Below are 13892 nucleotides of genomic sequence, written 5' to 3' on the forward strand. Positions count from 1 at the left end.
TCAGAGGCAGACCAAGGGGATCAGGATGCACTTAGGTGGGAGATTTCTCCAAGGATTAGATGATATTGGAAGGGGTTGGCATAGCAGGATGTGGGATCAGGAGATTCTAAAATTATGGCCAGGGTTGACCGTCTACTTTTATTTCCCCATTTTTTCCTGTCCACTTACCCTGTCTTAAAGATTCTGTATATCTTGTTTGGGGTCATGTTTTTATTTTCCTTTCCACATTGATAACGTCAATTAAGAAGCCTCATTGGTGTTTCTTATGCCTTCTCAATTTCCACTTTCTTTCCTATATATTTGGGTTACTTTTTTCATTATATGTACACTGCCACCTCCGACCCTACCCCCACTACCACATACATATACCCCCAGGGGTAAATAGAGTCTTTAACTGGGGATATGGAAGATTAACTGAAATGTGTTGATTTATTAAGTAAAGGAAACTCTTCATTACATTGAGCAGCTAAATTTAAGGAACTATTTATATACTAAACTTTAAATATGGCCTATAAGACAGCAGTTTATGAATATAGTTTTTGTTATATGTAGGTAATTTTTAAATTTTCTAATGTATTGTTATTTGAGTAGCTAATACATTCACAGCTTTTAACAATCAAATAATTGTAAAAAATTACAATTGAAAAGTCTCATTTCAAGGCGGAGAGGTGAGTCAGTCACCTTGAGCAGGGTGAGTGGTGTTTCCCGAGCAGGGGCTGCAGGGCCAAGGCAGTGCAGACTGAAAAAAATGCAGACCACCACGGCACTGCTCATTTCGCCGACTCGGATCCGCTGCTGCACCAGGGGTCTGATCAGACCTATGTCTGCTTCCTTCCTGAATAGGCCAGAGAATTCATCTAAACAGCCTTCCTACAACAACTCCCCACTCCAGGTGGCCCGAAGGGAGTTCCAGACCAGTGTTGTCTCCCAGGACATTGACACAGCAGCCAAGTTTATTGGTGCTGGGGCAGCCACAGTTGGTGTGGCTGGTTCAGGGGCTGGCATTGGAACGGTGTTTGGGAGCTTGATCATTGGCTATGCCAGGAACCCGTCCCTCAAGCAGCAGCTCTTCTCCTACGCCATTCTGGGCTGTGCCCTGTCTGAGGCCATGGGGCTCTTCTGTTTGATGGTCGCCTTCCTCATCCTATTTGCCGTGTGAGGCTCCATGAGGGTCACTACCTGTCCCTGCTGCTGGGACTCCATGCCATTCCTGGTGCTGGGGTGTGCTAAGCTTTACCATTAAACACAGGTTTCTCTAAAAAAAAAAAAAAAAAGAAAAGTTTCATTGCCACTTCTCTTCCACACCTCACCCCTAGCCCTGCCTCCACCAGCAACTTAGTTTTTGTAAGACTTTCCAGGGTGTCTTTTGCAATATTAACAAATGAGAACATATAATTATTATACAGAGGTTAGTGTGGTAAAATACTATTAAATACATATGGATCTGCATTTGCTTTTTTCAGACAATATATCCTGGAGGTCTTTTCATATTAATGTATCAAAAGCCTCCACATTTGGGGGTAGAGGGAGCTGCCCAGCATTCTAATGCATAGATACATCAGAGATTATCTCTAACTGATGGACTTTGGGGCTGTTTCCAGTCTTCTGGCATAGAAACAATGCTATGATGATCTATGTACTATATATAGAGATCATCTCATCCATATTCAGATAGAGCTGTCAGAAGAATTTCCCAGAAGTGGGATTTTGGGGTCAAAGGAAATACATTTGTAATTTTGAATGATAGAACCAACTTGCCCTTCATATGGGATTGCACCATTTTTTCACTGCCATCAATAATATATAGGAATGCCTCTCCCCACGCTCACAACAGCAGTGCCTTGGAATTTGGCCTATTGCATGGGTTGTAAAAACTGGCATTTCAATGTAGCTTACTTTGCATTTTTGTTATTATGAATGAAGTTAGGAATTTTTTTAATATTTAGTAGCCATTGACCTTTGATCATTTTTCTAGTAAGTTGTTTAGATTTTTTATCTACATGATTTCTAGCTGTCATCTGCAATATAAGCTACAAATATATCTTCCCAGTTATTCATCTTTTTTCTTTATTTCATTGCATTTCACTTTGGGAAAAAGTGAAAAAGTACAAAATAGCCTTTCCTTTCTCATAATTGTGGAACTGCAAAAATGACCATGCAGGTTGAAAACATGTACAACAGTCATACTCAATGGGGTTGTAGTAACAGTTGATTCATGACTTTTAAAAATTTTGTCAAAACATCAGATTCTCCTGCTGTTATTTATACAAAAACAGACAAACATGAAAAAGTAAAATAACTAATACCCTGTTTTCCCGAAAATAAGACAGTGTCTTATTTTAAGGTGTGCTCCCAAAGATGCGCTAGGTCTTATTTTCGGGGGACGTCTTATCTTTCCTGTAAGTAGGTCTTATTTTTGGAGGATATCTTATTTTCTGGGAACCAGGGTATGTATGTAGTATACCATAACATTGGAAACATTTAGAATTATTCTATTTCTTTGTAAAATTATATCAAGAGTAGTTTGAACAATGCTTGTCATGTTCTCCTTGTATACTTTATCACATTTACTGCTGTGTGAGTTGTATTTAACTCACACTAGTTTTGAGTCTGGGGCCTTGAAAAGCTGTGGAACCTCTGCTCGTTGTGTTCACCTGGCAATCAGTACACGTTGCTCACTTCCTGCCGCTCTGCTCCAGCCACCCTGCACAAGCACGCCACACTTACTGGTGTGTTTCTCTAATGACTATAACTTCTGACTACACGTTTCCCCTTGAATGTTTGCCTGGAGGCTCTATGAACAAAATCTATACAATAATATGCAGTGACATGACACACATCTTTGGGGGTATGATTCATAGGTTGTCATCTAGGACTACACAAGGTCCGCTGCAGACACGCCTAATTACTTATGGACTGACAAATGATTGAATTCTCAAAAATAAACTTATATCCTTTGTTTTTTCAATGTTGTGAAATATCTCCAAAGTTCCTTAAAGTGATGCTGTTTGCCAACATGACTTCCCTGGCACGTCCTCTGTCTTCCTCCCTCCACCACTGCCACCTTCCTCATGGGCGTTGGCCATGTGACTCTCCAGTGACAGCAGTGCCAACATTCCCACAGGCAGCTAGTTCCTCGATCAATCCATTTATATTCAACTCAAATTTCACTTCCAGTGTTATCACTTTTAGGGTTTTTTTTCTTTTTTAGCTGCATGTTTATCTTTGTTGGCCAATTCCCACTTTCAATTACCCATTTTAATGAAATGTCTCCTGGGTTTATCAGTGGGAGGCAGGGAGGCACCACAGCTACATGCTTCACAGCCCATACACGTACTGAATAGCCAATGCATAGCGAGCAATCACCAGCAGACTTTGGAAGAAGTGGTGTGATTGGTCACTTACTATGATGCCTGGGCATCAGTTATTTATACAGTTTTTTCTGAAGAGCTAGCAGTGATGTTTGTACTTTCTGCAATTAATCATGGTTAATTTACTGTGGTCACTATGCTGTGGTACTGTGGGAATTTAAACCATGTTCTTGGGGGATTGATATTACTTAACTAAACTATACTGACTTAAGTCTTTGCATATCAGACCACACAAAGCATGAGCTGCCTGTGTCGAAAAGTACAAATGATAATGTAACAAACATCGGTGTACTCATCTCTGAGATTTTATAGTTACTGACATTCTGTTATGTATGTTTTGAGTGTTTTTAATAAAGAAAATAAATCATTACAAGCAAGTTTGAAGTTCTCCTGTGTCCTCCAACTCTTATCCCGTTCTTAACCTCTAAATTCATATATCATCAAGAATTTTAAAGAGTATCCTTCATTTTTTCTTTCTTTCTCCCGCTCAACATTTATATCTCTACTCATAAAGATTTCAGTGAGAAATATGTACTCTTTGGGATGTGCTTTTAGCTTCTATGATAATTTGTGTTTTCTATTTATCATGCCTTTTGTTTCTTATAGTCTTATTTGCTTCTTTAATTAAAAATACTTTTTTGTCTCTCCTCCCCCTACCCGGGTCTAGAAGTCATATTTTCTAGTCCATCCCATTTCTATTCATTAATTAAAATAGCATTTTGAAAAAACTAAAAATCGCATATAGATGGATAGTAGATTGACGACCTGCCCTATTCCTGGCAATAGCCTAAGCCTAGATCTATTCCTAGCTGTTGGATCATCCTTAATCTATTTTCTGATATATTTAACATCTTTTTTACTTCTCTGTCTTCCAGATTTATTCAGGAGATTGAGCATGCCCTGGGACTTGGCCCAGCCAAACAGTGTCCTCTTCGAGAATTTCTTACCATGTACATCAAAAACATCTTCCTCAATCAGGTCTTGGCTGAGATTAACAAGGAGATCGAAGGAGTCACTAAAACATCTGACCCCTTGAAGATTCTCGCTAACGCAGACACCATGAAGGTGCTGGGGGTGCAGCGGCCTCTCTTACAGGTAATAACACAGTCTGAACTCACTGTTTTTATCAGCAATTGTCATTCACTTGGCAAGAGTCATAAATTAAAAAAAGAAGAAGAGTTGCCATCTGTTTCCAGATGCATCAGGGAGAAAACAAGAGGAAATAAATTAAACAGGCAGTAGGGAGATTTCAGTCTAATGTAGTTAGATAATGGAAGTTCCTTAAGATCTTTAAAAAAAACAAATCGTTAGCTTTGGATATGGAAGATGGAAAGTTTCATTATCATGCAAGCAACTCATTATTATTCCTGGAATTTGTCCTTGAAAGGGATTATTTTTCCAATGGTGCATGCATCCCAGAGTGTGAAGGATTAACAGGAAGGAAGTTACTCTGCTTCACCTCAATTACCAGCAGGAAATTCTCTGCACCATCTGAGGGCAGACTTACTGTAAATAATTTGGCTAGCTCACAGGGATTTGCACCTGGAAACTAGCTTTAAAAAGCCAGGTCGTTTCATTCAAGTGATGATCTCATTAATACTGAAAATTTTACTTTGTATAGAGAAAATAGTTTCTGGGCAACAAAAAAAATAAAATAACTTGTCAGGAGATATATTTGACTAATGGGCTTGAGGTATATATTTTATATATTTTTTAGCTAGTGACTTGGAGGTAAATATGAAACTAAAAAAATGAGTTTAAATTATAGATAGATATAAACTATTATTATATTGTGAATGAATTCTTACAGTGTTTCTTCATTTAAAAGAAGGATGGGCACATTAGCACTTTTTTTTTCTTAAAGCACAGTCTGGTTGCACTGCCAGGATAGAGGGAAGCCGTGTCATCAGAGCTCACTGCAACCTCAAACTCCTAGGCTTGAGTGACCTTCCTGCATCAACCTTCCACTGGGTCTACAGGAATGTGCCGCCATACCCAGCTAATTTTTTTTTATTATTTTTGTAGAGAGAGGGTCTTGCTACGTTGCCCGGGCTAATCTCAAACTCCTGGCCTCCAGTGATCTTTCTACTTCAGGCTCCTACAATGCTAGGATCATAGGCGTAAACCACCGTGCCCAGCCACAATAACACATTTTTATGTATGTCATATGCTGTGAGGCTATTCAAAGTATAAAAACCCGTGCTTTAAAAAAAAAAAAAAACGTGCTTTTCTAAAAGAAGCTGCACAAATGAAAGTACCTGCCTTTATCTGTGTCTCCTTACCTTTTCCTTCTTTGTACATTAAAATAAACAGAAGTGCTGGACTTTTCTCAGGGAAGTCTTATAGACTTATCCCTACCTATAGCGATTCTTTTTGTCTGAGCAAACTCTTTTGATATTGAGAAAATAGAATACAGGCATCACACCTAGGAAGAAGTTCATTCGGAGGGCCTGGGTCTGTGCTAGGGATTTGTGCTGGGTGTGGGCCGCGGGGGTGGGTGGGAGGATGACAAAGATACGTGCTCACTCTCCCTTCTGCTGGGCGTTCTCCCCTCTAAGGCTCATTTCAAACACTGCCCGCATTGGGAGGCTTTTCCTGGCTACCCTCCCTAAGTAGCCCACATTCCTGGTTACTCTCCATTCTCCCCTTTCCCTCAGCCTCCATCCAGTATCAATGCTGAGGCCAAGGCTGTGGTCCATGTCATGGCAGCTCCCTTGTCAGGTGGCTTCTGCTAGATTCTGCCAACAGGAAGCACCAGCAGAAGACTGAGAGGAGGGAGGGGTGACATTTCTTCTCCTCTTCCTCCCCACTTTGGATTGTGGTCCTGGCCGTGGGGCATCTTTCTATAACCAGAGGTCCTGCCAGTTACACTTTGTCCTTGCCCCCAGTGTCACTGGGCTCTCACAGCGTCGTTTCTTCTCTTTGCCTCTTGATTTCACCTTCTTACTTATTAGTCTCTGGGTTCCTCAATACCCTTTGTTGCTTCTTTCAACCCTGCCTAAATCTCTGGAAGGTCTCCGTTCATCAATGCTTCTTCATTTGAATCATCAGAATGAAATACTCTTGTCGTCAGGCTCCCTGGTAGACCTCCCAGTTAAAATCAGTATTTTAACATTTTCATGATTTTCTTCTTAACATGTTTTACCACTGTAATTATTAATTTTGCTAACTTGTTTATTTTCTGTCTTTTGCCGTTATGAGCTAGGTTCCAAAAGCAAATTATTGTGCCAGTCAGCAGGAAGGTGCTCAGTAATTACCTGAATAAATGAATGAAGGCGAGGTTAAATGGATAGAGGGATGGGTGGATATAGTGAGTAAGTTTTAAGAGTTATGAAAACTTGCAGAATCAGATGGAAAGATGAGAGAGAGTGACAAAAACAAGTTTACTTTTGTGTTTTGTCTGACTGTATCATCGGTCTCATTCTATCAGAAAGCCTGTTGATGTTTATTTCCCAGAAGTCTCAGGCTATATGCCATATAGAGCAACTTCGAAATGCTTAGTGTACTGAATTTAAAAGGAAAAAAAGGCAACAGTGTGCTATAGAGTGAACCTGTGAACTAAAGATGCTGGCTTATTAAAAGTGATGATTTTCAGCTTGAGCAGCAAAAGCACATTAAAACTGATAACAAATTGACTACAATCTGGGCCGTGCCAGAGCCACACGCTACCAACTGAATGACATCTCTGACTGGTCTGTCTGTGTGCCTGCCAGACCCTCCCAACCCCATCACCTGCTATTGTGTGTGTGTTGTTAGGCCTCTTGTCCTTTAAACCATTTACTCTCTCTTCTGAGGCTAGGTCAGGACTTCAGCTTTTCCTGTTCTCTCGTTGACCTTGGCAAGACACAGTCTTTATGTGTAAGCGAGTAAATCTTGACACCAAGGCTATTCACCTGCAAATTTACTTTCAGAGCTTAAATACTTGCTCTGGCTTTTATTTATTTTGTTGTCCTCTCTTTTCTCATAAAAATTTTATTTTATGAAAATGCAAATTAGTTAGACGTATCAATCCATTGGTTTAATATTCTCAGAGTTTTGAAGTTTAAAAGCAAATAAGGAGATGGTATTTTGGTTTCCCATCTGAAGAAATCATCCTGCTTTCTAATGATTGTAAATTGTTTTCTAACCATCTCCCATGCTCAGGTTTCATTGTTTCTTAAATATGTTTCTCTGTCTCCGTGGTATTTTTATTTCCAGTTAATGCTAGGTGGCTGATCTTAAAGCAAGAAAGAATCTCAAAATTTTAGCTGAGACTCCAAAACACATGTTAAGGAGAGACCTGAGAGAAATACATATATGTCTGCGTGAAAGATCCATGTAGATTAAGTATTCAGTTGCATGAGGTTTAAAAATATCCTTGTAAGGCATTCCCTCTGCATTGGCCACAGAGAAGGAGGGAGGGCGTGCCTTCCCCCAGGCAGCACCCAGGCTCACGTGGCATCAGCCCTGCAGGACTGTCCAGGGAGGGCAGAAGGGCAGTGTCAGTGCTGTTTCCATTTGTTTGGTGAAGGACAGATGGCATGCCCAGAAGGCCTGTGAAGAGAAGCCCAGGACACTTTGCCCTTATCTCTCCAAAATGGCATCTACGCAGTACAGACCCTCTGGTTATGAGGGGCACTTTTGCAGGTGCTAACATGCATTCACGTCGGTGATTTCACTGTCCAGTCACAGGTTCCCCAGGCGGGAAGGAAGGAAGTGAAAAGGAAGGGAAAGAGTGTGTGCACCGTTTCACTCACGAAACAACTGTGCCGGTGTTGGCTTCAAACAATCCAGCAGAGTCATAACAGTAATCACAACAGAGGTAGTAGCAGGATGAGAGCAGTCAGAACAGCAGAGTCACAGTGGCGGCAGCTGACACTTCAGTAGCATTTGCTGTGCGTCAGACACTCTTCTGGGTGCTCGGGGTGTATTGACCTGCAAGTGCTTTGAGTGCACGGCAGCAGCTCTGAGGTGTGGTGTTCTTCTCACGGTGAGAAAGCTGAGAAACAATGCCATTAAATATCTGCCCACAGTCACTTAGCTGGCGAGTGGTAGGCCTGTAACCCAAAGCCAGGCAGTTTAACCCTGGAGTCTGTGCTCTAAACCAGTCCTGCTCCAAGTGGAGTCCGCAAGCCGTTTGTTACCAGTCTCCCTAAAACAGGGACTCTAGGGTCATTATTTAGTCACTGCATTTTTTTTATTTTAGCAATTGACATTTATAGACAATGGACATTGTCTGTTTCGACTAATAATAAAAAATTGAGACTTGTGTTTTGTATATCTTTGTGAGTTTTTAAACTTCTTTTTTGTGCTGCTTCATAGAGAAGAAAAGCCTAGAACCATCACCGTTGCCTCAGCGCCTAAAGTGCTTCACTGCAGATAGAAAAGCTTGGATATTTGCTGTGGTTGGTTCTCTCTTAAATCCCAGCTCCTACAACATAGAGGAGGCACTTAATACTTAAGGAATGAACGAATGAGTCCACAAAAATGAATGAATGAATGATGGTTCCCCTGAACATGTTTTCTGCCCACAGTGTAAGATTCATGATCTTGGATTTTGGATTCTTGACTAAATTAAGTTAAAGTGTCCGTAGCTCAGTCGGCACGTCTCCAGCCACATACACCTAGGGTGGGTTAGAACCCAGTCACGGCCTGCTAAGCAACAATGACAACTACAACCAAAAAATAGCCAGACATTGTGACAGGCACCTGTAGTCCCAGCTACTTGGGAGGCTGAGGCAAGAGAATCGCTTACGCCCAAGAGTTTGAGGTTGCTGTGAGCTGAAACACCACAGCATTCTACCCAGGCCAACAGCTTGAGACTCTGACTCCAACAAAAAAAAAGAAAGAAAGAAAAACAATAAAATGTCACACTTCTTATGCCTTTTATGCTCTCAGTATTAAGGCAGGATTGGATACACTGCATGGTCCTTCCCTCTCTGTTCTATTTGTATCACTTTTTTCTGCAAAGTGGCTTCCTGCCAGTGCAGGGCAAAGCATGCTGATTCAAGCTAAGAAATCCCTCATTTCTCCTGAATCAGATTCTGTACTTGGAATTTTGGAACTCCACATCTGGCATCCTGGACATGGAGTTTTGGAAGTAATCTGTTGAAGTGAATAAATACCCTTTCCTACCTACCTCGTCTGTCTCCCAGAGTCTACAGATTGTTTATTCCTCAGACCTGGGGCAGCACACTGAACTGACTCACTTTAGTTCCCTCATCTGTCACTGATTTGGGGATCTGTCATTTAATTGATTTCTTCCTTGGTGTTCCATCAAAGAAAAAAAGAAGAAGAAGAGGGAGGGGACTAACATTCAAGTTTTGTTTAACCCTTGCCTATCAAACTTCTGAATGGACAGCTATCTGTATGAATAATGAAACTAGCAAAGTTTCTTCTCCTACCCCTATGCAGTGCCATATACCTTACTGCTTGGAAAGTGGTCTGTGGAGAAGAGCATGAGATCTCTGGATCAGAATCTGCATCACCAGGTGATGTGTATACACGGTAGAGTTCGCCTTACACCTCTGTGTGCAACACGGAGCCAGCCCATGAATGAGGAGCATTGCCCCACCTGGGAGCTTGTGAGAGGTGCACATTCCTGCACCTCACCCCATCTCAGGTCTTAGGTCTTACCTGCTCTTCAGGTGATTTTGATACACACTAAAATAGAATGAGAAACATTCCCTTAATACAACATCATCCTGCCCAGCTTCAGGCTGGGAAATGGGATCTAGCTTTGTGGTGTGCAATGGTAGTCACTTTAAAAAAAAAAGTATTTAGTTAGAATTGTTTCATACAGGCCCAAAAGTTGTAAAATCAACATTTGCAACAGCAGCAGAAGCTGCTTCCTGGTCTAGCACATTGCTGAATTTTGGAAAGTTCTTCCCAAATGCAGGATGAGGCCACATTTTCTGGCTCATGGAGGCCAGTGTGAGACAGAGGCACTCTTCTAGTGCTCAGGCACAAGTTCCCACATTATTGGAGGAACAAACATAAGCTGTGCAAGTAAAAATTTTAGACATTCTTGAAACATTTAAAGCATATTTTCATTTTCCTCTCTGCCCCAGCATTTGGCAGGGTAACTTCTGAAATGTGAAATGGCTTCTGCAGACACCACACAAACATTTCTTCCCCGGCCAGCTGCGGGCTTAGAGCAATGGTTTTCAGCAACATTACCTGTGAGAATCACTGAGGAACTCCATAAAAATACCACGCACAGATCACTGGTCAGGAAGGGACCTGCCTGGGCATCAGTGTTTTATAAGATGTGCAGGTGATCCCAACCTGCTGCCAGAATCCGTGCCACGGCCTAGGTCTTGGGCTCCATAGTATCAGCGACTGCCCTGAGAAGAGGAGAATATGTTAGAAATTGCTGAGGGATTCTTTAATTCAGTCAGGTTTGTAATAGAGGGTTCTGTGGGATACTTTGAATCAAACCCTGTACATGAGCCTTGGAAGCTGACAGAAAGGGACCTAAATCCCAGCCATTTCATTTGATAGCTTTGGGGCCACACCCCAATTTCATAACCATATTCAAAATGGGAATAACATGTGTCATAGGAACACCAATGGTCAAGTGGAATAATGGCGCAAAACATACCCTCTCCTCCTACCCTGGTCACACGTGTGTCGATACCAGCATTGACGACCCTGATGTGTTACCTGCCTGCTCCTTAACTCCATCCAGCCTTCCTGGGCCCCTCACCTTTGCTGACTGTGCTCCTCTCCCCCTACCATCTGTGTCCAGATTTTCAACCCTGCTTCTCCTTCTCATCGCCACCTTGCTGTCACCCACTCCCTGTGCTTTCTACCCTAGCCCTCACCCAGTGATTTCCGCTTCCTGCCCTCCGCTAACCTGGTGGGACAGCAGGAAATGAGGCCCTTCTACCTCCTTCCTCCTCTTCCTGGCATTAGTCAGTTGGTCAGCTATTAGCAGCAGAAGCAGCTTGCAGTGTTTATGAGCATTGAAGCTGGTGGAGTAGCCTCCTAGGGCTGCCATTATAAACTACCCCAATCTTGGTTGGCTTAAAATGGCAGAAGTTTCTTCTCTCTTAGTACTGGAGGCCAGGAACCACATTATCTCCAAAGGCCCTAGGGGAGGACCCTTCCTAGTCTCTTCCAGCTCCTGGTGGCTCCTGGTGGCTCCTGGTGCTTCCTGGTGCTTCCTGGCTCTGGCAGCGTAACTCCAGTCTCTGCCTCTGCCTCACGTGGCCTTCGCCCCTGTGTCTCCATTGGTTCCTTCTGGTTCTTATAAGGACATTTCCACTGGATTTGGAGTCCATCCTAATTGAGATGTTGTCATCTCAATATTATGTTAATTACATCTATAAGGATGTGTTTCCAGGTAAGGTCACATTCTAAAATTCTGTGTAGAATTTTGGGGGGCACACCAATCCACTACAGCTAGTAGCTAGCTGGAACTTATATGGGATGCAGTATATTCAACTTGCTATTCTCCTTGAAGTCTCTGGCTGGAAGCAGTTGTAGAAGTCTTGCTATTAAGGCAGTAGGCCCAGGGTGGCCTATATTCCAGGTGTCAACAGTGTTCAAAATGGGAGTTTTTGGTAGACTCAGTGCCTGCTAGGGTTCTAGTTAGGCCTTATTGAAGGTTAATAGGCACAGCTTCTTACAGTATGGTAATTTGCTAAAAATAATTGCACTGAAGCCCAAAGCTATTATCTCCCCAGCCAAGCCACGGCACTGCCAGTAACATCATCTAGTTTCCCAAGGAAGTGTGGACAGAAGCAATAGCATATTGTTTTCTTTATATCAAATTATGTAAATGAGAAGAATGTTGCATTTGAGTGATGCTTTCATCACAGCCAGTTGTTACCATCACTGTCTGGTGCAGAAAAGATTCAGCTTTTATTAGTGTAAATAGATTAGTCCCATTTAAGAGCTGCAGGAAGTCATCATGAAAATCATTAAGATGAAAAAAAAGCTTATCAATTGATTTTTTTCACCCATAATCTCTGAAAGATAGTGCTGATGGTCTCACTGTGCAACAATAAGTCTTAGCACCAACATGCCTCGGAGCCTAATCTGATTCTTTAGTGTTTACCTAAACCTTAAAAATACTAACTTAACCTCTCATAGTTTTGATTTTCTTTGAATTTTACTCTTATTTTATTTGTTCACTAATATTCTTTTACCTCTTTGTCAAGAATGGGCCTCAAATAACCAACTACTTGTGGTTACTTTAGACTTATCCAGGAAGATGGAGTAGGAGGTGCCTTTGTTCTTGGGTTTGATTGATGGATGGGGATTTTCCTGGTCTTTTAACATTTGTCTGTGTTTGAAGATCATTTTATCTACTTGTGTTACTTTGTATTGTTAGTTCTATTACTGGTGCTACACATTTTAATTTTTGTAGAATTTTTGTTGCAATTCATCATAGCTATTTTTGAAAGTAATTACTGCTAAGTTGCATCATGGAATGGTGAAAAGCATGTAGAGTTATCGCTTTATACCTTAGACAAATCTAAGCCACCCGTGCCTTCCCTGAGCTTCCCTTCTCTCCTCGATACAAGAAGAATGATACTTGCAGAAACTACCTCAGAAGCTCGGGTGAGAAGTACAGTGGAATCGTGTGTTCAGCAGGGTTTGAAGGAGCAAACTGCGTGTTGGATGTTCCGTAACAATTATTACTATTGGTCCAGATGCACAAATGTTTCTCCATTCAGAAAAATCCCTTAGCATTGAAGGGAATTGTGCTAAAAAAAATACACATACAGAACTAAAAAATGTTTTCTATTCAATGAAAAGTTTCTCTGGTTTTTATCAACAATTTCATACATGATTAAAAAACCAACATAAGAATCTGAGAATATTTCTAACAGTTTATCATAAAGATATTTTAAACACACATAAAAGCTGTAAAAAGATGTCCAGTGACCACCCACGTGTTCACCACCCAGATTCTACAATTATCTGTCCTATATTTGCTTTACAGCATACCCCAATTTGTATTTTAGTTCCTTTTCAGCCATCCTAGAGGTGAATTCCCAATCATTCCCTGAGCTTCTTACCATAGTGCTGTTCAGAGGATTTTAATGCCTTACTTAGAAAGTCTGAAATACAGAGACATAATATTAAGTGCAAGAGTAGATACTTTAAAAGAGTATTCATTTTCTAAAAATACTCATCCAAATGTCCCCTTCAAATACTGTCTTGGAACAGGAAATTGACCAGCTTGCAATTGTGACTAATCTATAAGTAGTTTTTTTCTTGATATAATATTACAAAGAAATTTATCCTTATAATTGTGGATGAAGAAGGCTATGAAGTAAACCAGGGAGAGAGGAACAGGCCCATTGTATATGATCAACTTGGATTTTTTATAAATATCTTATTGTCTTAACTCTGAATGAAAAAGAAATAGGATATCATTTGTCTGACTGGTTTTCTTGGAGAAGTTCTTGGTTAACTAGACTTTTATAAGTAGCTTTCTGAAAATCAATGACAGAGAAAAAAAATTTAACTGTATTTACTTGATCTTCTGTATAGTATACCCAGTTAGGCTTTTGAAATAATACCAGA

The 13892-nt window shown here is 41.1% G+C and overlaps 2 protein-coding genes across 2 annotated transcripts in view; both read left to right on the forward strand.

Moving 5' to 3' along the window:
* The window catches only part of EXOC4 (exocyst complex component 4), an 849353-nt gene that overhangs the window by 591165 nt on the left and 244296 nt on the right, over positions 1-13892 (forward strand). The window contains exon 11 of the mRNA XM_053608803.1: positions 4247-4466. Within this exon, the coding sequence (XP_053464778.1) occupies positions 4247-4466 (220 nt within the window). The remainder of the gene's footprint in view (positions 1-4246; positions 4467-13892) is intronic.
* Positions 730-1262, forward strand: LOC128598446 (ATP synthase F(0) complex subunit C1, mitochondrial-like). The gene has a single exon (XM_053608805.1). The coding sequence runs from the start codon at positions 749-751 to the stop codon at positions 1157-1159; it is 411 nt and encodes a 136-aa protein (XP_053464780.1). The 5' UTR covers positions 730-748; the 3' UTR covers positions 1160-1262.

The sequence above is a fragment of the Nycticebus coucang genome, chromosome 11 (genome assembly GCF_027406575.1).
Source record: "Nycticebus coucang isolate mNycCou1 chromosome 11, mNycCou1.pri, whole genome shotgun sequence".
NCBI classification, from domain to species: domain Eukaryota; kingdom Metazoa; phylum Chordata; class Mammalia; order Primates; family Lorisidae; genus Nycticebus; species Nycticebus coucang.

What these genes read in the sequence shown, in the direction of transcription:
- LOC128598446 (XM_053608805.1), top strand. Translation starts at nt 749, where the DNA reads ATGCAGACCACCACGGCACTGCTCATTTCGCCGACTCGGATCCGCTGC.